At 47.7% G+C, this 26,465-nt stretch overlaps 2 protein-coding genes across 8 annotated transcripts in view; both read right to left on the bottom strand.

Annotated features, from left to right (window-relative positions):
• Positions 1-741: 741 nt before the first annotated feature.
• Positions 742-10,313, bottom strand: phaf1 (phagosome assembly factor 1). 2 transcript variants are annotated; one of them, XM_030095930.1, is made up of 16 exons: positions 9,227-10,313; positions 9,046-9,128; positions 8,382-8,465; positions 8,248-8,291; positions 8,002-8,081; positions 7,801-7,895; positions 6,865-6,962; positions 6,621-6,733; positions 6,064-6,197; positions 5,540-5,623; positions 5,335-5,417; positions 5,216-5,259; positions 5,077-5,126; positions 4,765-4,823; positions 4,574-4,646; positions 742-4,448 (listed from the first exon to the last, which is right to left on the bottom strand). In XM_030095930.1, exons 1-16 carry the CDS (start codon positions 9,288-9,290, stop codon positions 4,353-4,355), a joined length of 1,284 nt encoding a protein of 427 aa, XP_029951790.1. In that variant the 5' UTR covers positions 9,291-10,313; the 3' UTR covers positions 742-4,352. The 2 variants fall into 2 exon arrangements, with proteins under 2 accessions (XP_029951790.1, XP_029951791.1); XM_030095931.1 differs by having other exon boundaries at positions 6,865-6,929.
• Positions 10,314-14,680: 4,367 nt separating this feature from the next.
• cbfb (core-binding factor subunit beta) overlaps positions 14,681-26,465 on the bottom strand; it is a 30,591-nt gene continuing 18,806 nt past the window's right edge. The window contains exons 4-7 of one of the 6 annotated variants that reach the window (XM_030095932.1): positions 22,987-23,103; positions 22,829-22,918; positions 19,203-19,208; positions 14,681-17,222 (exon numbers count right to left, since the gene is read on the bottom strand). In XM_030095932.1, coding sequence (XP_029951792.1) covers positions 17,151-17,222; positions 19,203-19,208; positions 22,829-22,918; positions 22,987-23,103 — 285 coding nt within the window. In that variant the 3' untranslated portion in view covers positions 14,681-17,150. Of the gene's footprint in view, positions 17,223-19,202; positions 19,209-21,830; positions 21,896-22,828; positions 22,919-22,986; positions 23,104-26,465 lie in introns of all 6 variants that reach the window. The other 5 variants (XM_030095934.1, XM_030095936.1, XM_030095937.1 and 2 more) reach the window with 5 other exon arrangements.

The raw sequence follows: 26,465 nt of genomic DNA, 5'->3' as shown, positions 1-26,465 counted from the left end.
GGAAGTTTACAGTCAGATCGATGAAATCCTGGAGGGAGAAGAGCAACAATAAGAGGCTGAGTTCAAGATCCACAAAGTTTGGCGATAAGATTTAGATTCCAGAGCAGTGAAAAGGTTACTTGATCTGCATCGCTGGATTTTTTTAAATCTAAAATTAACAGAAAAGTTAAAGTACGTAGGGATGCGTTCTTCATTAGCGTTGTGTTGATATGGTCTTGCAACATCTGAAGTTTCCTCCATAAACTGGATTTACACATCTGTTGAAAACATGGACAACTTAACAAGAAAACTGCTTCTAAATCCACATCCGATAAATCTAAGAAGCTAGATTTATTTTGTAAATAACTTTAATCTTCAAGCAGTTAAACCAGAAAGAAAGATTTTTCCCCACCACTTTGATTTGATTCCACAATTAACACGTAATAAAGTCTTGAAACGCTCAAACAGGTTAGATAAGAGTTAAAATGTTGATGTTTTAGTGAGTGGCTCAAACACGTCAAAGCTGAAAAGTAATAAATAAAAGGCTCTCACTTCTTTTCACATCCATATTTTTTATTTATTATTATTCTTTTTCATATCCTGGTTGCACACAGAAAATGAACACGGATGCCAATGAACAGTGAGCATCGGATCTCAGAAAAGTCCATAATGTTGCATTGACATTAGAAACAGCTCAGCAGGAGGAGCTCGTCTCCCGCCCTGCTGGAGGCTCAGTCATCCTCATCCTCACCTTCATCATCCTCATCCTCATCCTCTCTCTGTTACACGGGATTGTTATTGCCTTTTTTTTTTCTTCAGTGGACATGCTGAATTAATCTACATATGTCTTCATACACACAGGTATAGTATTCAAAATATAAAAACGCCACATTCCAATGAATTTCACAAGTTTTAATTAAGCAATAATCGCACCACTTCCAGAAATGGGCTTAAAACGACTTGAGAGAGAAAAAAAAAAATCAAAACAATCTGAGCGGAATATGGGAGATGGGCAACGAAACAGAACAGACAATAACAAAGCATTAATAAGAGATTATCTTTACACTAAAAACCAAGCCGCTTCTCATAAATTACAACAATCCGCTCGATCTTCCATTTGATGAAACGACGGCAAAGAAATAGAACAAAACTAAAGGAGCCGAGCCGCACACAGACCTCCGGGTTTAAAGTTTCCTCTTGTCTCTCCACTGTAAAAATCGCAGAAAAGAACAAGGAAGTGATATGTCCTCCTGAGTAGCGGGCGCGCTGGAGCACCCAGCCTCGCGGCCTCGGCCTCGGCCACGCCGCCCGCACGGCGCCGCGCCGGGTTGGGTTTACCAGAACCGCTCTGCACCGGACGCTTATGAGCGCGTCGCTCGATTTACGGCCCGCTTGGCTCCGTCACATTCATCCCATCTGGTTCCGATCGAGCGGAGAACTTGGTCAATAAGCCACTTCAGCACATTCAGCCCCGCAGCCTCACGTCTCCTCGCGCTCTTTTGGTTTTTTTTTTTTTGTTTTTTGGCAAAAGAAAAACTGCACTGCTACAATTTGAGTGTTTCACAATAAGTATGTTACAAGGTTCTGGGTGTTTACGGCAGTTATAAACACATGCGCGCGCTCACACACACACGGAGAAGAAGAAAACCGCAACGCACAATTGTCCTGGTGTGTTTTGGAAAACCCAACTCAGCTCGCCGCTCTGCGGATGGAAAGAAAACCTCGACAACACGACGGAAGGCGGCCATGATGCCATGTCAGCTGGTTTGCTAGTGCTCAGTGACACACACACACACACACACACACACACGCACACGCACTTTAACAACGATGCAGTTCAAAATGCATTCTCACGTTGTCTGTACACGGAGATTTCCTTTTTTTTGTTTCTTACAGAGGAGATCGAGACAGAAGTCGAAGACAGGCTCGGTGGGAGATGAGGCACAATGTTCAACAGTTTTCAGTTGTTTTTTTTTTTTTTTTTTAATTTTCATATCTGCTTTGATATAAAGCAAGTGGTAATAAAAGGTTTGGATGTAGCGTTCATGACAGTCGCACACATCCCGGGACGGAGCGGCGCAGGAGTCCGGAGTCCGGAGGGGGGAATCAATGTAAACCAGCTAAAGAGCTCCGAGCCCAGATCCTCCAGGCGTCCCGGTCCACGCCTCGGCCCGGCCCGGGCTCCTGCTCCAATCCAATACCCAGAATGCATCTCGCCTTCCCCGTCCTCCAGTAAATGCTTAGCGCGCACAGCTGCTGCTTCTGTGCATCTCGACGTGAACACATGAGCGAGGACGCCGCCCGCCGGGAGCATTGCACACACCGGAACGTTTCAATACTGAGTGGTCTGGAAATCAACCCCACGGCTCTCCACCCCGATGCGAGTCCGCCGGAAAAAGAAACCCTCCGTCCGACGTCCGATCCAACCGGAATCAGAACCCGGCGCCAGTCCGCCAGAGCCTGAGCGACAGGAACACCGTGGGGGGCGGGACGGGCGCGCACGACTATTTACAGCATCTGTACATCGACTCCGCACGCATCGGGGCCCAACGCGTCGAAATTACAAAAATATTCTGCAGAACGAGCAAAAATCTGAAAGAGAAATACTGAAACGTTGAAAGGAAAAATCTGCGTTTCGTCGCGAGGACTGGAAACTACTTGGTGAAGATGCGGCTTGATGTGCAGTTTAGGAGGTTTCCTCCTCAGACTCGGCCGGTCACAAAGCCAAAGCCTGTGTTTTGATGCAATTCTGCTTAAAATATATATTAAAAAAAAGGTCAGTTTGGATGATTAGTGACTAAAAAAAAAAGACATGAGAAGAAGTTGGACTTGGAGAACAAATCAAATGAAGCAACAAAGATGAACAAAGTGAATGAGAGCCTGGTTTTATCCGTCAGGCGTCGGACGCGGCGCCGACTTCCACTCTGAAGATTTCACACACAAACAATCAGACGTTCTCCCAGAGCGACCGAAGGAAAGCCGAAAAACAGGCGAGACGATGAGAACGCAGGCTAAACACAGTTAGATTATCGAAGAACGTGAATTCACTCATGGGGGAACGAACCGCAGTCAGGCGTCACGATGACGGAATGATTCAGGACCAAGTCCACACAGAAGCTAAATGACAGCTCGCCGACAGCAGGGGGCGCCGTCCCGTTCGTCTGTCAGCGATTTTAACACGACGGGCAGAAAAGAGGCGGGACGAGTTTAGAAGGGGGCGGGGCTAACATCGACGGCGTCGGCAGATCCAACGAAAACATCCCGAAAAACGTCTTTGGCTACAGCTTTTGGCAATGAGACCGATGACGGAACGCAGGGGAGAACACACACTCACTCACACACACACACACACACCTTCTCGGGCACGGTTCAACAATCAAGTGAAGGTTGTGTATTAGTGCAAATGTAAAAAAAAAAGAAAAAAGATTTAAAGTAAGTCGAGAAGGAAACGGTTGTGATGAGAAGAGACCAGGAGAGGGAAAGCAGAGTCTGGAGGCTCCGCCCCTCGGAACGTGCAGGGCGGGGTCTGAAACGCAGCGGAAGGCTTTGTGCTTGAAGGACGTCTTCCTCTCCTCCAGGTCAAGCTCATGCAAACGGCCGCTGTCCTGTTTGTTCCTCACGTCGAGGCGAGAGGAGATCAGCCAGCTGCTGTGAAGCAATGCAAGCGCGCAGAAGAAACTGTGAGAGTGTGTGTGCGTGTGTGTGAGAGAGAGAGAGAGAATTAAAGTCTATTAAACTCAGCAGCCTTCAACATGCAGACGAGCGAAGGGGGTCGGGGGACTGGAGGACAGCAGTCCTCTACAGGGTGTGTGAAGACAATAAAGACAGTGAGTGGGGGGGGAGGGGCGTCTGAAGAGGCTTCACATCTGGCTGGACTGGCCTGGTCAGGGTCGGGGTCGGGGTCAGGGTCGGGGTCAGCTCTGACCCTGAGCAACACTTCCTCCTCTTGGGTTGGGGTAAATCTGGAGTCCCGGGCGTCTGTCTCGTTATTTTCCTCCCGTCTCCTCTGGACCGGTTCAATCGGGTTCTTGATGATCTTCATCCTCGGGTTCCGGCAGGTCGCGGTTCTGCGGCCGCGGCGGGAAGACGGGCGGGACCGTTTTGGGGGGGCTGGCAGTGAGGTTTGGCTTCATGGGAGCGGGACGGGCTGAGCGGGACGCCGTCTCACGGAGACCAGGAGTCGGAGGTCGGCGGTGACCATGAACCGGGAAACGGAGCCAGCCGGGACGACTGAGCGGGCTGATGGGAGGAGGAAGCCTGAAGCGCGACGGTTCGGTCTGCTCGGGTACCGGTCCGGTTTGGAGATTCAGTCGGTAGCAATGCGATCGGGGGCGGGCCGGGCCGGGACGGGGCCGCGGGTCCGGGGTACTTGCTCAGTGGGAGCTGCCGCTGGACTCGGGTCGGGCCGGGCCGGCGGTCCGCGGGGCGCCGTACAGGGTCACCGACGCAATGTGGTTGTTCTGCATCACCTGCAGGGAGAGAGAGAGGAAGCAGACAGTCAGAACGGGAAGAGAGAGAGAGAGAGACAGAGAGAGAGAGAGAGAGAGAGGGAGAGAGAGAGAGAGAGAGGGCTCAGGAGGAGAACGAGCTGCACCTCGAAGATCATCCTCTGCAGGCCGAAGCAGAAGGTGGAGCCGAACGGGTTGGTGTTGTTGGCCGATGAAGACCTGCAGGAACCAAACGGCCGGTCAGCTCAGGGTGTGTGTGTGTGTGTGTGTGTGTGTGTGTGTGTGTGTGTGTGTGTGTGTGTGTGTGTGTGTGTGTGAAGAGACGAGCTGCTCTCACCGGTGGAGCACCACGGGCTTCTCCATGGGGTGACCCAGCAGCTCCTGAATCTGATCCCACTGAGACACAAAAAGACCCGTCAGACACCCGGAGAGCACCGACACGTTCAGCCAAACACGGAACGCTCCTCTGTGAACCGGAACCATCCCAGTGAAGACTCCCGCCCTCCCTCCCTCCCTCCCTCCCTCCCTCCCTCCTCCGACTGATGAGCCTCTCTCATCCCTCCAGCGCGCGGCGGCCGCGGCTCGGCTGGATTCGATGGATTCTCCTCGCTCTTCCGGAGCCGAGGCTCGCGCTGCCCTCTGACCTCACCTTGCTGTACGTGGTGAGGATGCAGTCCTCGGTCTGAGAGTCGGCTCCGTCTGGAGAGCAGAGAGAGAAACAGGAGGATGAAGCCACACCTCCACATCGCTCCCGGCGAGAGGAATCTCCAGTGGAAACCAAACCGCACCTCGTTTGATGACCAGAGGGATTTTGAAGTCGCAGCGGTGATATCTGGAGGTGACAAGAGGTCAGAGGTCAAACAGAGACACGCCCGGCTGTGGCGGCGAAGCGGCGACGGCGGTTTACATGTTGAAGTTGTAATGTCCGGGGTAGTTCGTATGCAGGACGAATTTCTTCACCAGGTGAGTCGTCGAGTCGAAGAGAATGTCCTGAAAGACGAAGAAAAGACGATGAGTGAGTCCTCTGAAGCTCTGCGCCGGTTTCCCGTCGCCTGCAGGAGAACGCCACGCCGCCACACGGCGGCGGCGGCGCCGCGGCTGGACTCACGTACCACTCCCAGCGTGAAGTAGTTGAAGAAGTAGTCGTTACACTTGGAGGGGACCTGCTTGTGAGGCGACGGCGAGTGGATCTTCATCTGAAACACAGCCGGGCGTCACATCAACAGCAGAACCAGAACCAGGACCAGAACCAGGACCAGGACCAGGACCAGAACCAGGACCAGGACCAGGACCAGGACCAGGACCAGGACCAGGACCAGGACCAGAACCAGAACAGAACCAAACCAGAAAATGGTGCAAAGGATTGAGAGATGTTGAGAGGAGGAAGATCAGAAAAGACTGACGGAGACAGAGGATGAGGAAGATGAGGACCATGTGAAAAGAGGGCAAAAATGAGGAAGAGTAACTGAATGAGGAAAGAAGTGAGAGGAAGAAGATGAAGCTAAAAAGATAATGAGAAAAGAGGAAGAATTAAAGGTAAAGATGGTAAAAATAAAGACAGAAGGATGAAAAAGACGAAGAAAGAGGAGGAAGATGAGAAAGCTGAAGCTGCAGCAGAGGAAGAGTGGATTCACACCTTGTCCTCCGACTTGTAGAAGACTTTGTGAGGCGAACCCAGAGCGCCGAGGACGTCCTGACACGAGTCCCCGAAGAAGATGGTCCTCTCCAGGGACTTGACCTTAGCGTCGGCCATCACCCCGAGACCGCCGCCTGCAGGGCACGCACACACACACACGCACGCACACACACACACACACACACACTGCTGTGAAGGAGGGGAGCTGAAAGCGGCTCTTAACTGCAGTTACAGCTGAAAAAAGAAAAAATCGGTTCCTTCATGGCTTTCAGTTTGATTGATCACATTTTCTGTTGATCAGGTCACGTTCAATAAAAACGACACCATCACTGTCGCTGCTCTGGGCTCGAGTCTGAACACGAGCGTTGAGATTTCTTGATAAAGCACCCAGCCGGAGAGAGTTTCTACTCTTCACAGCATCGGTTCTCTGAGAATCTCAGGAGCAACAAAACGCTTCAGTGACGGAGCCGGAGTCAGTCTGGCTGAGAGGGGTCCAAACGGTGGCGGGACAGACTGTGTGTGTGTGTGTGTGTGTGTGTGTGTGTGTGTGTGTATACCTGCGGTGAGGAGGCGGAGCTTGAGCCCCAGAGGTCCGGCCTTGTCTCTCAGGACGTCGACACACTCTGCATAGATGTTTCCGAGGAAACAAGCCAACGGCATCGCCGGCGCTCTGAGGAGTCAGAGGAGCGTCCGCAATTAACACACACACACACACACACACACACGCGTACACACACCAAAACCAAAGCTCAGTCCAGGTCTTTCCGCTGGCCGTATGTTGGTCCCATCCTGACGCTGTACCTGGTCTCCTGCAGGTTGTTCCCGGTGTAGATGTGCATCCTCTTCACCATGGCGCCGTGAGGAATCTGCAGGGAGGCCAGACCCAGGGCAAAGTTAGGCTGCCGGGGCAAACGGCTCGGACTCGTCTTCACTGGACATTTAGACATGGACACTGATACCAGGTCACAGTTCACACACAGCAGGCAGGGGACGGACGTGGTCTGAACACACACACACAAACACACACTCTCTCTGTGACCTAAACACCGGTCTCCTGTGGGGAAAACGTGGACCGAGTGGGTCACAGCGTATTTTAATCCATCGTTCAGATAACAGGCGTTCATTTGAGGACATCATTCAATCCAAACTCTGAGACTCGCTGGGATTTTATTCTGAAGGGGAAACTTTCAGCTGACGAGCCGAGTCGGAGAAAACAGGTCACAGATACTTTGGAAATAACTTTCCTGCCATGCGCTGATTTCTCTCCTCAGTTTGACTCGTTTTAAATTTAAATCTCATCAATCTCGTCTTTCTGACTTCATCTTTTTTCTTTGCTGTTGAGACGATTTGAACATTTCTCTCTTCTGCTGTTTACTTCCTGATAATCTGAAGGAACTTTGGGAACGTTCTGAACATTTCACCGAATGAAGCTGTCAGCATGTCATTGATAAGACAATCTATGATTGATTTCCCTCCTGGAACCACCTGCAGTGGATACTGAAGAGTGTTCAGCGTCTCTTACACGTCAGACGTCGACAGAACAGTCGAACCTGAATATCTGACTGAAATGATTTGTGGATTGACTGTGATTAAGACTTGTTCAGGAACAAACTGACCCTGACCTGCATCCGTCACTCTGTGTGTGTGTGTGTGTGTGTGTGTGTGTGTGTGTGTGTGTGTGTGTGTGTGTGTGAGATGAGGGGGGTTAAAGAGGGAAGGGTCTTCTCGTCTGCTCACCTCGTATTTCGGAGCTTCGTTCCAGGAGTCCAGCTGAAAGGAGAAGGACAGTCCTCGGAAGTTGAGATGGAACAGCTGTTCTGCAGCATTGTAAACTGAACAGAGGGAGGGAAAACGAACAACAAAAAAAACACACACACATCCATGAAGGCGAGGATCAAGAAAGACTTAGAAAGAGGCGTGACTGAGGGTGAGCGGTACCTCCGGGGTGCGTCGCTCCGAACGACTGGTCGATCTGCTCGATTGTGGGAGCAATAGCCTGAGAGTTGAAATGGACTCCACTGAAACACAGGACACACACACACACACGGACACACACAAATCAATTACCATTCATACAGCATTCATATAGGTTCTACAGGAAACCATAATGGCTGCAGCTGCGTGTTTAACGGGGTAAATGTTTGGATGTTTGGAGAAAATGAAACCACGTCTCGCTCTACTCACCAGTATTTCAACTTGACTTTGCTCAGGTCGTACACTTCAATCACCTGTCACACAGAGAGACGAGCGGCGAGCGTCAGTTTGGCCGGACAGCCTCTCACCTTCTCAGAATCACTCAGAGTTTTCAGCGTTTTCACCTTGAGTCTCTGATTTGTGGCATCAAACAGCAGTTTAATCCCATCCTGAGTCAGGTTTAGTATGAGGTCATGGCTGAGTGGTGTCTGCAGGGACGGACACACACACACACACACACACACACACACACACACACACACACACACACACTCTAATCACCATCGGGTAGAATCACGGCACCCGGACGACTCGGGGCAGTGAGACGTGGAGAACACGGGGCTGATGTTCCCGTTACAGGTTCTCTCCCTGAACCTGAACAAGGCCGCCGCTGCCCAGCGTCTCTCAGCGATTCAACGACGCAGAAAAACAAGCAGGGTCTGACTGAGAGCTGAGATACAGGACTGATGACATTCAGGCTAATATTTACACACTCTGACACGTTTTCTGGTTTAACAGTCATCTTTTCAGCGCTCTCTGGTGGATACACTGTGGAATAACACTGCTGTTCCTGGATAATCTCAAATGTACTGCATGTTCTTCTTTTGTTTAAGTGAAAATACTCACCAAGCCGCAATTAAATGGACTAAAACGGCTGCAAACACGCAAATATTTGAGGTGGGAAAACAGCTGCACAGGAGAACCTGAAGGGCCTGACATGCGGCCCACGCCGAGGGCAAAATGACTGCCTGCTTTCAGGGGAAACAAGCAGACGTTTGACCAGCTCACCTGTTCGCTGTATAGCACCTGGACATTTTTGATGATGCGGCAGTGTTTCTGAAGGATAGAGATGGCCTGGGAGAAGGGCATCCCTGAAAGAAGTCGCACAAAAAAACACACTGTAACAACAAAAACACACTTTCAAGAAAGATTTCTTTTTGAAGAGACGCATTACTGGTTCAATACCCACCTAAGGCGAATTCCCATTGCTCATTTCCTAGTGATCTCTCAGGCACCACCTCAAGATCCAGCATTGGCAAGTAGTGGGGGGGGACAGCCGAGCTCACCTGAAGACAGGATGGGGCCCTGTGGGACCCTGGGAGTCTCTGATCACCGCACTGTCTCACACAGCAGCTGCAGCTGGCTGTTTCAGTTCATAACTCGCTCCGACGGTCCTCCCAGAGTCCTCAAACGCACCAGTCCGAGCATGAAACAGAGAGACAGGTGTCCTGCCTCTATCTCATGCCACACGTCCCCGGGACAGATAAACCGGTGCAGATTAAAAACTCTGTCCTCGGGCTACGGCTGCGTTCTGGTGACACTCGCCCCGATCACAACAAAGCAAACACAACATGTGACAGCTCGGCCACAAACAAATTACGCAACAAGGCCAGCTGTCCGTCAAATGTCCCGATGGACGAAAAACAACCCAAAACTCAGCTGATTCTGGGAGCTAGGAGCAGACGGCAGCGTCCAGCCGGATCAGAACCGCCTCGGAGGCTTCGGCTCACCGGGAGAACATGCCGACAGCGACCACAGGCTCGGAGCTAACCGGAGACGAGCGCTCGCTCCGCACACCTCCGTCTCCCTCCGTTGCCGAGGCTTCTCGGGGACGCCGGGCGGTTATGAAAGCACCAAATCTTCACAACAACAGTTCTCCGCGCTAACGTTAGCGCGCGAGCTAGCTGCCCCGTGGCCGCGGACTGGCGAGCAGCGTGAGTCACAGCGTGGGCTGAAAAGAAGAAAAAAACAAACTAACGATCTAAAACCGAAGGGGACGCGGATTAACGTCTCGGTTGGGACAGTGTGGACACATAAACAAAGAAAGCACGCCGAGCCGTCGGCTGTGTCTCCGCAGCTAGCTGCTCCTCCGCCGCGACGGCGCAAACTCTCCAGCGGGGCCGAGACGCGTCCCCCTCCGGTCACTCATCCGCCGGTAAATGCCCACCGTGTCCGCCCCGTGTCACGGCTGGAACGCGTCCTCTGTGTCGGCGGCGGCTGAGAGCAACGCGGCGGTGCGAACAACAGCAACTTCAGGCATCAACAAGAGACGCGGGATCAGCTGATAACTCAACTTCCTGTGTGCGACGCAGCGGCGGCGGCCGACGTCATGACGTCACGGTCAGCTGACGCAGCCCCGGCGCTTTGAACAAGTAATGATTTTTATGAAAGTTGAAGAATAAACTGAGGTGTAAATAGTGCCGACGAACAAGTATAACTACTGTTACTGAAGATATTTGAGAAAAAGTATAAAGTGATCTAAAAAACTTCTCTTATTTGGTCAACATGCGTCTGGTTAGTGTGGGCTTCCTTCATGGGACCAAGTTCGACCAATAATGGGAAAAGTTTGGGCTCAGAGTGAGTCGCCATAACAATACCACGTTATTTAAACTCCAATTCAACTTTATTTATTAAAGCACCAAATACAAAACGGTCAGTTCAGGTTTTTTGAGTAGACAATGGGTTTCCGTCCCTGTCCTGTCCTCAGCCATGCCGGATGCCAGCTTAAAATAAAGGCAGCAGCAGGAGGAGATTCAGTCTCATCCTGCTGCTAACATTAAAATCTGTTCGGATAGTAAAAGGCTGCAATCATACAATATTGCACGCCCCAGCTGCCGAACAGGACAAGGGGGAAAAAAAAGTCTGCATACAAAAAGTTGACCAATGCATGGTTGAGAAATAAGAAAATGCACCTGGATCCAAACACGATCAATATCTCTGCTCTTAAGTTCCTTTTTAACCATGCGGTGTCTTTTTGCGTTGACAGTGGCGGGACATCTCAGACATTTCTCTTAGCAGCTGTCTGAGCTGCTGTTTCAAAGTGGACATGCTCTCTGTGTAACATGACCAACACCCACCATTCAGCCTATTTCTGCTGTTAGATGATAAACTTTACACAGAAACCACCAGCTGATGGAGCCGATTCAGTGGATTTTTGTGATCAATTGAGGCCAGTTTGTGTCTCTTTATAGTTGTGTTATTTTTGCAGCTTTGCCACCACGTTGTGTCTTTTAACAGTCAAAATGTATGTTTTTGTAGTAATATTTTCTCTTCACATAATTAATCTGATGATCATTTTAGCAGTACAATCATTATTTGTTTTTATGAACATTCCCCATCACTCTCCCACAGTATGGAAATGGAAATGTGTTTTGTGGTTAATTTCTGACCCCTTAAAGTTAAGGTAGACGATGCTGTCCTAAAGCACTTTTTGTCATACTGAGTGAAATGCTCCTTCCCCCTGGGAGAAGTCAATACATTATGTGTACGGAAAAAGGTGCAGAACAAATCTGACAGCTGTAGCGGCCAAAGGACAGTAAAAACTCCGGCCAATCGTAAGGCGCGGACCGCTCTTCAGGAACCAATCAAATCCCTTCGCCGTTCTACCAGCCCCCTGTGCGTACATTTCAATGGCGTGCACTGGCCCTGGTTCAGAGTGTGTGCGTGTTGCCAAGGCGCTCTCGGCGCTCGCAGCTCGCGTGAAAAATAGAAGGAAGCGGAGCGGCGTGCTGCGCTCCTATGCACGTTGTGTGTGGGCAGTTAGAAAGGTTAATAACATTGGAGGCCATCACAAACTCCGTGCGAGTGGTGCTCCCGTGTGCGCGCGTGGCACTTCCGCATCCAGTGAGTTTGCTGCCAACAGGAGCTCCTCCAATGGGGTGGGAGCTGGGCGGAGCCTTGGGGAGATGCTACATTCGTGCTACATGCTAGTTTTCCAAGATGGCCGACCCTAGCTTTAAAGGGGCTGTATCATGCAAAATTCACTTTTTGTATGTTTTAACCTTGTTATATGGCTATGTACTCACCAAAAACACCCCCAAAGCATTTTTTTCCTTCGTGCCTGCATGTTTGAGCTTTCCTCACGTTTCTGCTGTTCAGAGAGGCAGCCCCTCCCACACCGTGAAAACCAATGACGTATAGAATTACTGTACGTCATTGGTGAAAACGCTCTGTCTTCCCACGTTCACGTCACACGAAGAAGATGGCTCCCCTGAGCCCCCCTCCTGCAGGCCCTCGGCAATCAGCGTTGCCGCTTTTTTCTAACTCTGATTACGGAGATAAACTTTAGCCATCGTCTGAAAGCAACAGTCAAGCAAGAGCAAGAGTCTGAAGGGTCTGAAGGGTCTGGAGGGTCTGGAGGGTCTGGAGGGTCTGCGCTTGGTGAGTTTCTAACAGGAAAAGACGTTTTCACGTGTATTTCCGTGTAGAGAAGCTAGAGCTAAAGAGCTAAAGCTAACCCTTAGAGACGCTAACGAAGCGCTGATTGGTTGAAGTAGCTGTCAGTCAAAGTCCACAGGGGGAGAGGCGGGATTTTCAGTGAAACTGAGCGTTTTCTGTTCCGGGTTTCAGAATTAGCCCCAGAAAATCTTTTATTTCACACAAAATGACTTTTCCTTAGTGCCAAAAATAAACTATTACCATGTTAATGCCATTTCTAGGGTTTGGACTAGCTAAAGAAGCAGGATACAGCCCCTTTAATGCCTGAAGGTGTGAGAATGAGTGTGTAATTGTTTCTTCTATTGTCTGTTTTTTTTTTTTTTCACTGAATGTACTTTTACTTTGAAATTAGAAATAGAAGCTTTTGAGTTTTTTCCGGTGGTTTTCGTCTCGTCTGAGTCAATCTGAACAGATGAATTTATTCTATTTTAAAGAAGTGAAGGCTGTTCTCTCAGAGGTTGCGCTGCTCCATCCACAACAACCCAGTCAGCGTCTTCACTTCTCCCTGGGTCCAGAGTTTCCTGCTCCGTGTGGAGGAAGAGGCTCGCCGTTTCCTGTGCTCCTCCTCTGAATGGAGCTCCGTTACGTCTGAGGCCTCGAGGCCTTTTCTGCTTCGCTTCATTCAGCTTCGCTGGCTCTTCTTCTGCCACCTCCCCTCTGCCTCCCTCCGGCTCCGTAGCCTCTTTTCAGCTCTGATGGCTGAAATGTCGTCCCAGTCCGAGACGGAGTCTGGAGGAGGATCTGTTCTTTCCTTTTCTTTCTGCTCATAATGAGAGAAAAGACGAGTCGCTCTGTCTGTTCCTTCTGTCTTCCTGTTCAGTCAGTCCTGGATGAGGTTAGTATGAAAAAGAATCTATTTAACAGATCAGCTCAGTAGTACGGTGGCCCTGAGGTGCAAAACACAACGGCAAAAGAGAAAACACAACACAAAAAGACAAAACACAACGCCAAATCAGAAAATCATTAGAAGAAGAAGACTGATGTCACCCGATTTCCGTTTTCTCTTTTGCCGTTGTGTTTTCTGTTTTTGTGTTGTGTTTTCTGATTTGGCGTTGTGTTTTCTCTTTTTGTGTTGTGTTTTCTGTTTTTGTGTTGTGTTTTCTGATTTGGTGTTGTGTTTTCTCTTTTTGTGTTGTGTTTTCTGTTTTTGTGTTGTGTTTTCTGATTTGCCGTTGTGTTTTCTCTTTTTGTGTTGTGTTTTCTGATTTGGCGTTGTGTTTTCTGTTTTTGTGTTGTGTTTTCTGATTTGGCGTTGTGTTTTCTCTTTTTGTGTTGTGTTTTCTGATTTGGCGTTGTGTTTTCTCTTTTTGTGTTGTGTTTTCTGATTTGGCGTTGTGTTTTCTCTTTTTGTGTTGTGTTTTCTCTTTTTGTGTTGTGTTTTGTGATTTGGCGTTGTGTTTTCTCTTTTTGTGTTGTGTTTTGTGATTTGGCGTTGTGTTTTCTCTTTTTGTGTTGTGTTTTGTGATTTGGCGTTGTGTTTTCTCTTTTTGTGTTGTGTTTTCTGATTTGGCGTTGTGTTTTCTCTTTTTGTGTTGTGTTTTCTCTTTTGCTGTTGTGTTTTCTCTTTTTGTGTTGTGTTTTCTGATTTGGCGTTGTGTTTTCTCTTTTTGTGTTGTGTTTTCTGATTTGGCGTTGTGTTTTCTCTTTTTGTGTTGTGTTTTCTCTTTTGCTGTTGTGTTTTGTCTTTTTGTGTTGTGTTTTCTTATTTGCATTCGTGTTTTCTCTTTTGCCGTTGTGTTTTGCACCTCAGGGCCACCGTACAGTAGTGTTTCTAAACTCGTTAGAATTTCAAGAATAAGTTATGACTAAAAATAAGATCAAATTTTGAAGTGTTTGGATTTATCCGTCTTTCAGCTTCTTATTGAACTCTTCCTTTGAACCATATTCATATTTTTTTTTTCTCCTAATTTGTTTTTTTCCCCGACATTTAACATATTTCAGTTTCTGTTTTATATGATTTGATTTGCAAAAATGTAGTTTGATTGAAAAAGCACTTTGATTTTAAAAAGTTAAGCAAAGGTTTAATTATTATATTGTCTAATTTTTGTGAGGATTTACTTGAAGGGAAAATGATGCGAACATGAAGGAAATGTTACTGAGCAGATTTTATCTCAGTCCTGCTGGCACAAGCACAGGAGGAACATGCAAACTATTTCATCTAATAATCAGAATAATGACGACTTCTAACAAGAAAAAACACAAATACTAGAATTGTTACAAGTTTATTATGAAAAAAAAGACATCCAACATTTTGAAGTGAATCTCATGTTTTAGATTCCAAAGAGCCTAAAACCCTGAAAACAGGACACACACATACAAACACACACGATCAGGAGGAACAACTCAAGCCACTACACGGAACAGAACTGTATAAATAACTTAAACAGAAAAAAGGAAAGAAACAGCTGAGGTTAAAAAAGAAGGGAAGTCTTTGTGTTTTCTGGTTTGCCTTAATGCCTGCATTAAGAAAACTGAGGGACGAACTGAGAGGAAACGCTGGCGTCTTTACATCTGCACCACATCCGGTTAATTCTCTGGATTTAACGAAAAAAGAAAAAAAGACCAAATTTGACATGAAACAACCAAATGAGACGTCTTAATCCAATCCGAGTTAAATTCCATCAAAAAAGTGAAATGCGACAGAAACAGGGAACCATGTTAAAGTGTTTCGGCCTCTTCCTGCCCTCAGGGCAACTTCCACAACATGTTCGGTTAAATCCAGCTCATTTGTGAGAATACACACCTTTATCCTCTTTCACACCTCCTCACTGCATCTCAACTCTTCAGTGAACCATCGAACAACGTTTCACCGAGCCGCTTCTCTCCACCTGCTTCCTACCTGGTCTGATCCGAAGACATGAATTCATGAACACATGAACCCTTCCTCTGATTCCCGTAACATCAGTATTCAGCTGCAACTGAAACCGACCCCTTACACACTGCATTTCACATAATTTAAGAGTTGAAACCTAATTATTGTGTTGACTGTTTCTTTATTTCCATTTCGAATTGTCTTTACGCCGTAACTTCATGTCAAGTGCTACAAAACAATGCTCCCAATGTACAAAAAGAAAAAAGAAAAACCCTGTTTCATAGTTTATGTACAGCTCAGTACAATTCTTAATAACTCAGATTGAGAAGAAAAGAAAAGAAAAAAGGGAGGGGCGTGTTCTTTTCTGTGGTTATAATAATCATAATAATAAAACCGTTGAATGTACTAAATAAAAAAACACACTGGAAAAAGAAATAAGCTTCTAGCTGCAAAATATAAAAACATTTTCTGTTGCCTGACGAACACGACTGGAGTCGATCCACACTGGATGCGTGAAGGCCTGGAGGTGGACGGCCTCAGAAAGCAAAAACATCCAGAATCACAACATTGAAGCAACGTGGAAAAATAAAAGCGACATGAGTCGTCGAACCTCACAAACCTCTGGAGACGTTTAGTCTTTTTAAAAACACAGAAGAGCCTAACGCTGCTGCTGCTTCCAGACGAAGCTGAAACTCAGACGAACAAAAGAACAGATCAGAAGTCATATAAAAAGTAAACATCGTGACTTTTTCACACCATCAGAAAACCAGACGAAACAAAACCAAGGGTTTCACTGCACGAGGGTCTGAACCGCAGATTTTACTGCTTTAGGAGGAATTTCTGGGTGATTCTGCAAAACTGAGGCGACCTGATCCTGCAGAGGTCGCGTCAGTGCATGCTTCAGGACTCTGAGACGCCATGCACGCTCAGGGAGAACATGCAGCTCACCGACTGAGTGCTGCGGAGGTCTGACGCTGCTGCAGCTGATCGAAGGTAAAACATGCAGAGAGAAAACAACAGAGGAAGGATGCGAGGCGAGGCGAGGCGAGGCGAGGCGAGGGACGTGGAAAACACGAGAATCAGACGCTCTGCCTGTCTGCAGGCGGGCGGCCGGTCAGAACGCCTGAGCAGAATCACCCAGTCACTCCTCACCGGGCGGCGACACGCAGACTGACGGTCACATAGTGCAAAACATGGCAGAAGACAGAGGATGTCCGAGTCGACCCTGGAAGGACAGCGCCACCTCGACGGGATTTTTCGTACTGATGTTTTGAAAGAAAATATGTAGCAAAAAAAAAAAAAAAGAAAGTATGAGGGTGCTTCTGTCGTATTCTAAACTACACACAAAGAGTAAAGAAATTCTGTCTGGTAACTCATTTATTTATTCTTAGCGCCGAATCTTTAGTTTCTACTTAGAAGAAATTCCAGACGACCAAACGGACCGGGCCGAGCCAGTCCCTCACTCTGAGTGTTTCCCTCTCGCCACGTCTCGCTCTCCTCCAGCAAAGTGAACTCTGGTCTCAGAAAACAGCAGGTTTTAGGAAACGACGAGGTCGCGGACCAATGTGAAGCGCTGCACTCCTCCCTCCCTCCCTCCCTCCCTCTCTCTCTCTCTCTCTGTTTTCAACATCTTGTATTAATAGTAAAACTTGTTTTGGAATTTGAAACCAACCCGACTCCTTCAATGTTTTTAGACCAGGACGAAAAATATCAAAGATTTTCAAGTGTGACCAACTGACTGATCCTGACTGAGACTTTTCTTCTTTTCTTGTTTTTGGGTGTGAAAAGTGACGTGACTGCGGGTCCTGGGGGGTCGTCGCCGTGCCCGAACCCCCCCGTGTCTCTTCATTCATCCTCGTCTTCCTCAGCGCATCTTGTGTTCCACGTCAGTGTTGGCCATGTTTGAGCCAGGGCTGGGGTCCTGCTGTCGTCTGGACTGGGGAGACAGAGGGATGGAAGTGGAGGGAGGCGGGGGGAGGTGGGTGGAGGGGGGGGGGGGGGGGGGGGGGGGGGGGTGGAGGGAGAGGACGGAGAGAAACAAGAGGGAGAAAAGACAAGTTAAGTATGGCTTTACCAAATAGGTGACAGCTTATTACAAACAGCCACTACATCAACACACACACACACACACACACACACACACACACTAACACAATGAGACAACATGATAAAAGGTGATATCAAAATCAGTCAGTGGACATTCAGCCAACAGACGGTGGCGTTATTTATTAAAACAGCCTGATTCATGAGAATCTAACGCATCTCGTATTCTAACGGTTAAATATCAGACTAGAAGTCTGTGAACGTCTCATCAGGAGCCTGATCCCTGCAGAGCTGCTCAGAACTGCTGGATTCATGAGGCTGAATCAGAGAACAGGACTTCCACCAGGAGGATGAATATAACTGGCTTCATGTGTCTAAACTGGTTTTATTGAATCAACATGAATTCATCGATTAGTCTTCCTTATTGCTACAAGTAGCAATGCAGTAATTAGAGGAATTAATGTAAAAATCAGGTTCGAGTGACATTTTCCTGGGTATCATCTGCCCTAACAGCATCTTATAGATGTCGATATCAGGGGCATCGGGGCCACATGTGGCTCCAGCTGCTCGGATCTGGTCTCCTGACGTTTCACGGTGTAATGGATTACTTCTACTCCTGCACTCAGGTTTCAGACTTTCTTCCCGACTAGTCGCTCTCTGTTGAACTGCTTCTGCTCAGATTTATGTCCAGAGAATAAAACCTGCCGCTCCGACTGAGGATCTGCTTAAATTAAACACATCGTCCCGTCTCGAGGAGAATCTCCGACATGAAGCCGTTTTGATGTTTTAATCTGAAACTTTGTGTTAAGCTCCTCTGTGTTCCCGCATTTTGATTTATTGATAATTCCTAATTCATTAAAACTATAAGTGTGGGGATAATAAATCAAATTTTGAGACGCTTCATTGTGATGTCTGTGAAGTTAGAGGCTGCAGTGTCCTCAGAGCGCCGCTAGAGGGCGCCAGCAGGCCACAGCAGGCCACTGCTCTGAGGGCAGCAGGCAGATCAGCTGTTGACACCAGCAGCATCTCCAGGCCACAGCACAGCCTGACAAGGCCGGGAAAATATGTCATGACCGGCTCCGCTGCGTGTGTGTGTGTGTGTGTGTGTGTGTGTGTGTGTGTGTGTGTGTGTGTGTTCCATGCCACGGCTTGACCTTCTGCTGCAGTAAAAAAAACATACTTGTGGTTATATGTTTACACTTAAGTGATAGCAGAGGGAGTTTATCGGGGGTCGGGTGAGGTGGGGGGGGTGGGGGTATGTAAGGGGTGGGGGGTGAGGTGGGGGGGTGAGATGGGGGGGTGAGATGGGGGGGTGAGAAAGCGCAGGCAGAGGTGAAGCGGAGAGCGGAGCAGACAGAAATGCAGACAGAGATAGTGAAAGGGTTGCTCGGTTCAGGAGGAACGCAGCTTGTGTCATTTCAGTGACTCACCGTTACAGCAACACACACAGACACACACACACACACACACACACACACACACACACACACACACACACACACACACACACACACACACACACACACACACACACACACACACACACACACACACACACAGTCGAACCCCTCACAGCCAGACTGACTCCGCTGCCGCCACTGAAGCGTGCTGCTGTTGTTTTTAAAGTGAGCGCTCGTCGGGTCTTCAGGTGCCGATCAGACCGAAAACCTGGTTCTCAGAATGAACGCTGAAGGAAATCTGAGCTGGACGAAGACGAAGACGAGGACGAGGACGAAGACGAGGACGAGGATGAGGACGGCTCACACACACAGAGACGGCGTGTGACACAGGAGCGTCTTTACGGATATTCAGACTGTTGTCTCCGTCCTATCGAGCTTCAGCCACGTGCCGCACAGTTCAGTATTTTGAGGACCTCGAGCTATCAACCAAAAAAAGGGCTAGTTTTGACGTAAAAAAAAAAAAAACACGTTTAAATTTTGATTAAAATTGGCGACATGCAGACAGTTCCCAGAAGTCCTTTCATTCATTTTAGTTTGAATTTCATATTCAATTGATTTTTTGTTCAACACAACAATGAACAGCTGACAGGAAGAAGGGTTTCTTTGTGGAGTTTTCGTGTTTCTAAAGCTCATGTGCTGTTATTTTATTGTTATAATAACTGAGCTGTTATTGCAGTGAAACCTGCTGCGTCTCTGTCAAGCTGTTAGCTTTAGCCTTTTACGGTTACTACTGTCTCAAACTCCTGTTTACTGGAGAAGAACTCGATCTTATGAAGCATTCATGAAGTTTTAACTCCAGTTCAGAACAGAGAACATTTTATTACATTGAACCAGTTTTTGTTCCTGATTTTAACAGTTTTGTTGTTTTCAAGCTTTTTGGTTGACAGTTTCAAAATTTTAGCCATTTTACATTTTTTTTAAACAGTTTTGTTTGCTTTTTTCTGCCATATTTCATTTCTTATGTTAGAAATTAGACATTTCAGGTTTTTTCCCCCATTTCCTGTGGTTTTGCAATTTTTCCCAATTTTACTTGAACCTTTTCTGAATCCCTTTTGAACCGAGAGTGACCAATCATATAATAATTTAAAAATAAGTTAAATGTTTAATCAGTATCATGTGGTGAAAGCTTCATGGAGCCGCTACAGAGGGACTAAAGAGCCACATGTGGCTCCAGAGCCGCAGGTTGAACACCCCTGCTCCGATAGCGAGTCGCCTTCAGAGGTACTTCTGCTGTTTAACCTTCGTTTCTTTCACAGCGGTTCTATCCGACGCACGGAGCCGAGGCGAGTGTTTGAGGAGAGGAGCGGTCTTCACTAATCACGGGGGCCGGGGACCCGGTATCGACCCGGGGACCCGGTATCGACCCGGACCCCCGCGACGCCCGCCGAGCCGCCGCGGGACGCCTAACCACAACTCAATACCGCTCAGCCCCACGACTCTCAGCAGATCTGCTGCATCTGCGAGTTTCTGCACGGACTCCACGCGCTCCTGAACTTGTGTGTGTGTGTGTGTGTGTGTGTGTGTGAGTGTGTGTGTGTGTGTGTGTGTGGGTCAAAGTAGGGGGTCTGATTGCGATCAATACTAATGATATATTAATGCTTTCAGTGCCAGCTCATCATTCACCACCAAATCTCTTACTGCTGTACCACTCTGTGTGTGTGTGTGTGTGTGTGTGTGTGTGTGTGTGTGTGTGTGTGTGTGTGTGTGTGTGTGTGTGTGTGTGTGCGTGTGTGTTTTTGTGCGGAGGAGAGTTAAATGGCACATTTCTCATCAATTTATTGCTTCTCCATCCATCATCCTGGCAGCCGCCTTCTGACCTTGACTCAGAGAGATTTCGCTGGTTTTGGATGAAAAACGTGGAACCTGCCAAACATGACAAGGCGTTCCACATTCAGCACGGAGAACGGCGCTACGGCCCGAGTCCCGCCCAGTCACACCCAGAGCGACAGCCGTCCACTCACTCACACTCATTTAGCTTCTCATGTTCCAATTTCAACATTTAAACGCAAAGCTAATGAAGGACAAACAGTCCAAATTAAAAGTTACTATTTAGGTGTCGGTACTTTCATTATAAAGTGAGCTACAAAGAATTTGATTGTGGAATAATCCACCAGTTCACTGAAGACACAACACTTCTTCCAGCAGCTTCTCTTCTTATTTTTATCCATCGTTTATCTTTTGTATGGAAAAATGTGAACTTTTAGGCTCATGTATGTATTTTTAGACGATTATTTCTTTTTTGAACACAGCTGACGCAGTTTAACATTCATTTGATTGCATGTGATTGGTTCCTATTATCCAAACTGCTTTCAGGTTTAGTTAATAAGAAGTGATTTTATTTCATGTATTTTGGTTAAACGACCTTCCTACTCCCATCAGAATTTGTCCGAAGTGACCGGCGGCCTCCAGAGGAAGAGCGCTGCTCTTTTCTCAGGTCTGGTTTAAAGTCATGAAGCAGCGGCTTCAGTTTCCTGAACCGGACACCAGCCTTTCTCAGAATCGCCCTCAGTCCCGGTTCCTCGGCTTCCATGGACGTACAGATAACGGGCGTTCGCTGCAGTTTGGCGGTTATAACTCAGTCAGGACAGCGTTTCCACATTCGGGGAATCAAAGCTGTGTTTCAGCGGCGCTGGGAGTTTGGGTGACGGGACGCCTATTGATCCAGCAGCAGGCACAAGCTCCTCTTTCTCTTCGGGAGCCTCGGGGGGGAAACATGAGATCAGTCAGATGAAAGATGACCTTGGATAACATCTCCTTCCTCCTCCTCTTCATGCCTGTGCTGCAGCTCGGGACTAAAAGACGGACGTCCGGTTTTGTTCTGGTCACAAAGCTGCGGGAGTGCCTGCACACCCGTCGACACACGATCGACAAAGGAACAAGCACACACCTGTGCACACACAACAATCAGCAGATACAGGTGAGACAGGTGGACACACACACACACACACACACACACACACACCGACATGCACACACACGCACACACAGGGTGGTTTAGTGCATGACAGTGTGATAGATGGCGAGAAGTGGAGGACACAGACCCTGTTCTTTCTGCTGGCTGTCTGTCTGTGTGTCATCAGTCCCAGATTTTAGAAACCACAGGCTCCTAAAAAAATAAGAATTTGTGGTTCATTCGGAGGGCGTCAACTCACCAAGGGCGTCTCTGGTCTCCCCAAAGCCTGGCTGGGAAAGTCAGTTGGTCTCCACTCTTTGAGCGCATCCGGGACAATTTGAGAATCCCGAGGGAAAACGTGTCAATGTGAGCGAAACACGACTCGCGTTTCCAATCCAGGAGTAAAGGTCGAGTCATGATGAACATCGAGGCAAAACATTTAACGTTCTGTGTTTCTTTTTTTTTTTTTTTTACTGGTGTGTTGCACAAAGTGAGTCAACTAACTTTCCCCTGGCAGGCTTTCGGGACACCTGACAACAGCTGGATCAGGATCAGTCAATCAATATCAATTCAAACCAGATATCAGATTCCATGTATCGTCAAACTGATCATGCACTAAACCTACGGCTCAGACCGGAGACGTGATATTCAGATCGTTAAAAGATAAAATAAAATTTAAAAAAGCACACAAGCACACATCACACAACCCTGAGCGAATCAAGCACTAAGCAGAGAAACACACTGAGGTCTGACGACGGAGCTTCAGGAAAGACTGATGTAAAAACTGCTTTTTTAAGAAACCGTCATGTCGTAGCGTTCGGCTCGATCGCGTCTCGCAAAGCCACCAAAAGACTGAAGAACGACACGGAGCGGAAACCATGGAGCAGGTTTTTTTTTAAAAATTAAATCATCTCAATTAAATTTCTAAAAGTGCGGTTTGACTAATTTCTGGTGTGGCAGTGGGCGGGGCTAACAGACCGAGGAGAGCGGTGCAACATGCTGGAGGTAAACCAGCGACTCTGGTGTCCCTCAGGGTTTAGAACTCGGTTCCCGGCTGGAGCCTGGCGGTTTCATTTCCTTCTTTTTGGACTGGCTTTGCGAGACTGGCCCCGTTCTGCGGCGGCCCGTTCGGAGCCGCCCTCTCACCTCCTCTCTGTGCGATCGGTCTCTGTCCTCGAACTCTCGGTTTCTGCGCCGGGCCTCTTCGAACGCCGCCTGAGCCAAGGCGTCCTCGTGCTGCGGACGCAGAGTGAAGTTAGCCGTCTGGACTCTCCGTTCGGCCGAGGACGGTCAGCGGGACTCACCTGCGCCCGCTCGTCGTCGTACTCCAGGTATCCCATCCCGTCCAGCCGCTGCAGGTCGATCCAGCCCCTCCAGATCACGCACACGCCGTTCAGGATCATCGGAGCCTTCAGGTAAACCTGCAGACCAGAACCGGAGATCAGGGCTGAGAGAGACAGCTGAGAGACCGTTTGATTCTGAGAGCCGAGTTTTCTTCTCGAGCTTATCGACTTGGGATGGGTTCTGAATTCTGTACTTTTACAGGAACCAACAGAATTCCGTCGGTACGACCGAGTACCGACTGAGATAAAGTCAAATGGGAGTGGAAGCAGTAGGGAATTTTCCATGCCGGACCTGAATGCAGCATTGCAAGTACAAGAGGATAGTGATGCTAATAGCTAGCATGTCAACGGAGCAAGTGTGACTAGAAAGCGCTGTAAAGCACGGCTCCACTTTTCCAAATACGATGCAGATGACGCTCGCTGGAGGCGGGAAAACGTTTAATCCGGAAGCTCCTGGTCAGGAACAAGATTTTTCTTCAGGCTGAGGAGAGACAGCCTCAGATCTACGGCTCCTGCATTCAGCACCGCTAGCACGTTAGCATCCGTTAGCAACCCGTCTGCAACCACCAACAAATTAGCATTTATTAACACATTAACACACACAAAGTACTGAAAACTGGTACGGTGGAGTTCCGGTACGGGTTCCCAGGTACCGGGCACTGGTACCTCTGACACGCTGGCAGATGAAATAAGACGCATTGCTCATCGGCTTTCAGCCGTTCTTTAACTCATTTAGGTGAAACTCAGTCACGTTCTTTTGATTTTCCAGCGGAGCCTGAGACTCTCGGCCTTCAGCGGCTGTTGTGTCTGAGTTAAAGAGGAGGACAGGAGGTGGAGTAACAGAGATAGCAGCGGGACTCGCAGGGCTTCCTGACATTCCCTGAAGCCCTCGGTCTTCCCCGAGCGGCGGCGGCGGCTCGGCCCGTCTCTGCTCCAGCTTCTGTTGCATGACCACAAGATGGTTTTTAATGTGGAATTAATTATTCTAAATTAAACTGAAGTATTCTTCTTCAGGCTTACATGGAAAACAGGTTTATTTGCCTTTATTTAACTCCTTCAGATCTGAGGGTCATGAAGGGTTCTGATTGGACGGCGGGGAAAGTGACGTATTTAAGTCTACCAGAAGAAAACAAACTCCACTTTCTGCATTTTTTTTTCTTTTTCTTTCTCCATTAACTTTAAAAAAACTCCACGTTTTCATGCTTCAGGCCATCCACTCCTCTCATGATATCTTTTCTACTGAGGCTCCTGTTAAATCAACCATCCCTGTTCCAGTTTAATTCTTGCTTTGGGCGGCCATCTTGGAATTTGTGCATCATGGTGGCAGGGCAAGAGAACAAACAGAATAAAGTTAAGGCAGAAAAAAGAATGATTTAATTCCACTTTAAAATCAGGATAAACCTGCCACTTTTTTTGGATTTAAGTTTAATTTGGAAAAATCATTTCATTTGGAATGAGGCGTTTCCAAGGTCATTTTCAGTCTTTTAAAAATGAAATTAAATTATATTGGGAATTAAAACACTCTTGTAAATGTGGCCAAACAGCATCTTGATACTGTCAAAACCACGTCAGAAGTATCAAACAGTAATACTGGAATATTGGGAAAAGAACTCGCCCCTCAGTCTGTTTGAGTTACAATGATTCTACAGTCATCAATTCACTTTTACTATTTATCTGTATTTATCTGTCCTTCATTTCCAGGTTCTTTGAAAAACAAGCCGTGATCAAACACTAAATTAAATTCACAACAAACAGCGACGTGTGGAGTTAAACTAACGAAATAGATGATTTATTCCTAATATTTGTCTCCTTCCGCCTCTGTTTTCTCATCCAGCAGCCTCTGGGGAGAATATCCAGCTCTCACTTTGTTCACGAGACAGTTTCTAACTCCGTCTGTCTGGAGCCGGGAGGTCAACCCCCCCCTCCGGAAAACAGCTGCCTCCAGAACGGAACAGCTCAGGGAAAAATAAGAGTTCAGCGAACGGCTGCATCCAGATGAAACAGTCAGCATGAAGATTTTCACTTCAACAACGAAGGATTATCTTTATAGATGATCAAAGTCTGGATTTCCAAAACAACAATCAGTCCAGCTGTGAGACGCCTGAATGATTCTCAAACTTAACTCATCAGTTACACACCCAAAAATAACTTAGAACAAAATATTCCAAATTCAAGCAGGTTTGTGAGGTTAGTCATGCTTTATTTCTCCTAAAATAAATGATCTTAGTCAAGAAATTACAAAAATAGCTTCTCTGGAATCAAACAATGATTGCAATATTGACTCTTTAGTAAAGAAAAATAAAAGAGAAATTCAAATTTAAGCTGTGTTTGCATAGAAAATCCAATGAAGCACCTTTGACCCTTGAACATCCTCTGGAAGAGGATGAGAACTCTTCATTAAACGCAGACTAACAGAGCGAGACGACTGGACGAACTGCAGTCTTTAGACCAGATTCTTTAAGTAGAAGCTCAGATTCTTCATATAACATAAACAGGATCTTTAAATTGAGAAGGTTTGAGTCAGACGGAGACACCCAGGCTTTAAACTCAGCCCAGACTCTGTAAATGGACGTCATACTCCATGATCCTCCGCAACAACCAGAAAGCATCTCTTCTCAGTGACCGAACGGCTCGTTAAAGTCTTATTGGACAGATATGTATATTTCCGACATCCTGCAGAGACGTGAAGGTCACCATCAAAGTTTTCACACTTGAATCGGGCTGAGTTGGTGTTGAGGAGCAAACTGCCAGAGTGGAGGCCGGGCCGTCCCGGGATGGCTGGATGTTTCTGCGTGACGCCGGGCCACTTCCACCAGCTCCACGTTCCTGCATTTTTACCCGGGCTATTTCTGGACAGCCTCTCACAGGACCTCTGTTACCACAGCTACCCACACTGCACCGGGGCGCGCAGGGGAGACCGCACCCCGAGAGACTGTGGGCTTTCTCTGTTTATGCCAGCGAATATTTTTCTGCATTTGTGTGTGTGTGTGTGTGTGTGTGTGTGTGTAAGCAGGAGAGGAGAGAGCATGAGAAATGGCTTCCACATCTGTGGGGCTTTTAAAAGAAAGCTTCATTTGCCTTGACAGGGAGTGTGTGTGTGTGTGTGTGTGTGTGTGTGTGTGTGTGTGTGTGTGTGTGTGTGTGTGTGTGTGTGTGTGTGTGTGTGAGGGGAAAATATGCAGAAACGGCCCGACCACAGACTTCCTCTGTGAGAGAACCATGTCAACCCCCACATCCATTTACGAAGCGGGGAGAACGGCGGCTCTCGCTCCGACTGCAGCTCCGTTTAAAGGAGAAGAAGATTCCGGCTGGAAAACCAGCGAAAACTCAGACTCAACATAAAACCCAGTTTGGCCCAAAAATGTCGCTGGGAAAAAGACCACACCAGAGGATGTGTGTATTTATTTATCCTCCATGTGAAGCGTTCTGCAGACTGAGGG

Source organism: Salarias fasciatus, chromosome 7 (assembly GCF_902148845.1).
Source record: "Salarias fasciatus chromosome 7, fSalaFa1.1, whole genome shotgun sequence".
Taxonomy (NCBI): Eukaryota; Metazoa; Chordata; class Actinopteri; order Blenniiformes; family Blenniidae; genus Salarias; species Salarias fasciatus.
This window is presented reverse-complemented; position numbering and strand designations above follow the sequence as displayed.

Excerpts from the sequence above, each read along its gene's own strand:
- phaf1 (XM_030095930.1), bottom strand. The coding sequence starts at position 9,290 with ATGCTGGATCTTGAGGTGGTGCCTGAGAGATCACTAGGAAATGAGCAA. Across the intron at positions 6,963-7,800 it reads ACGAAGCTCCGAAATACGAG|CCTAACTTTGCCCTGGGTCT; the intron begins GTGAGCAGACGA and ends TTGCCCCGGCAG. Across the intron at positions 6,198-6,620 it reads GCTCCGCCTCCTCACCGCAG|GCGGCGGTCTCGGGGTGATG; the intron begins GTATACACACAC and ends CGTGCCCTGCAG.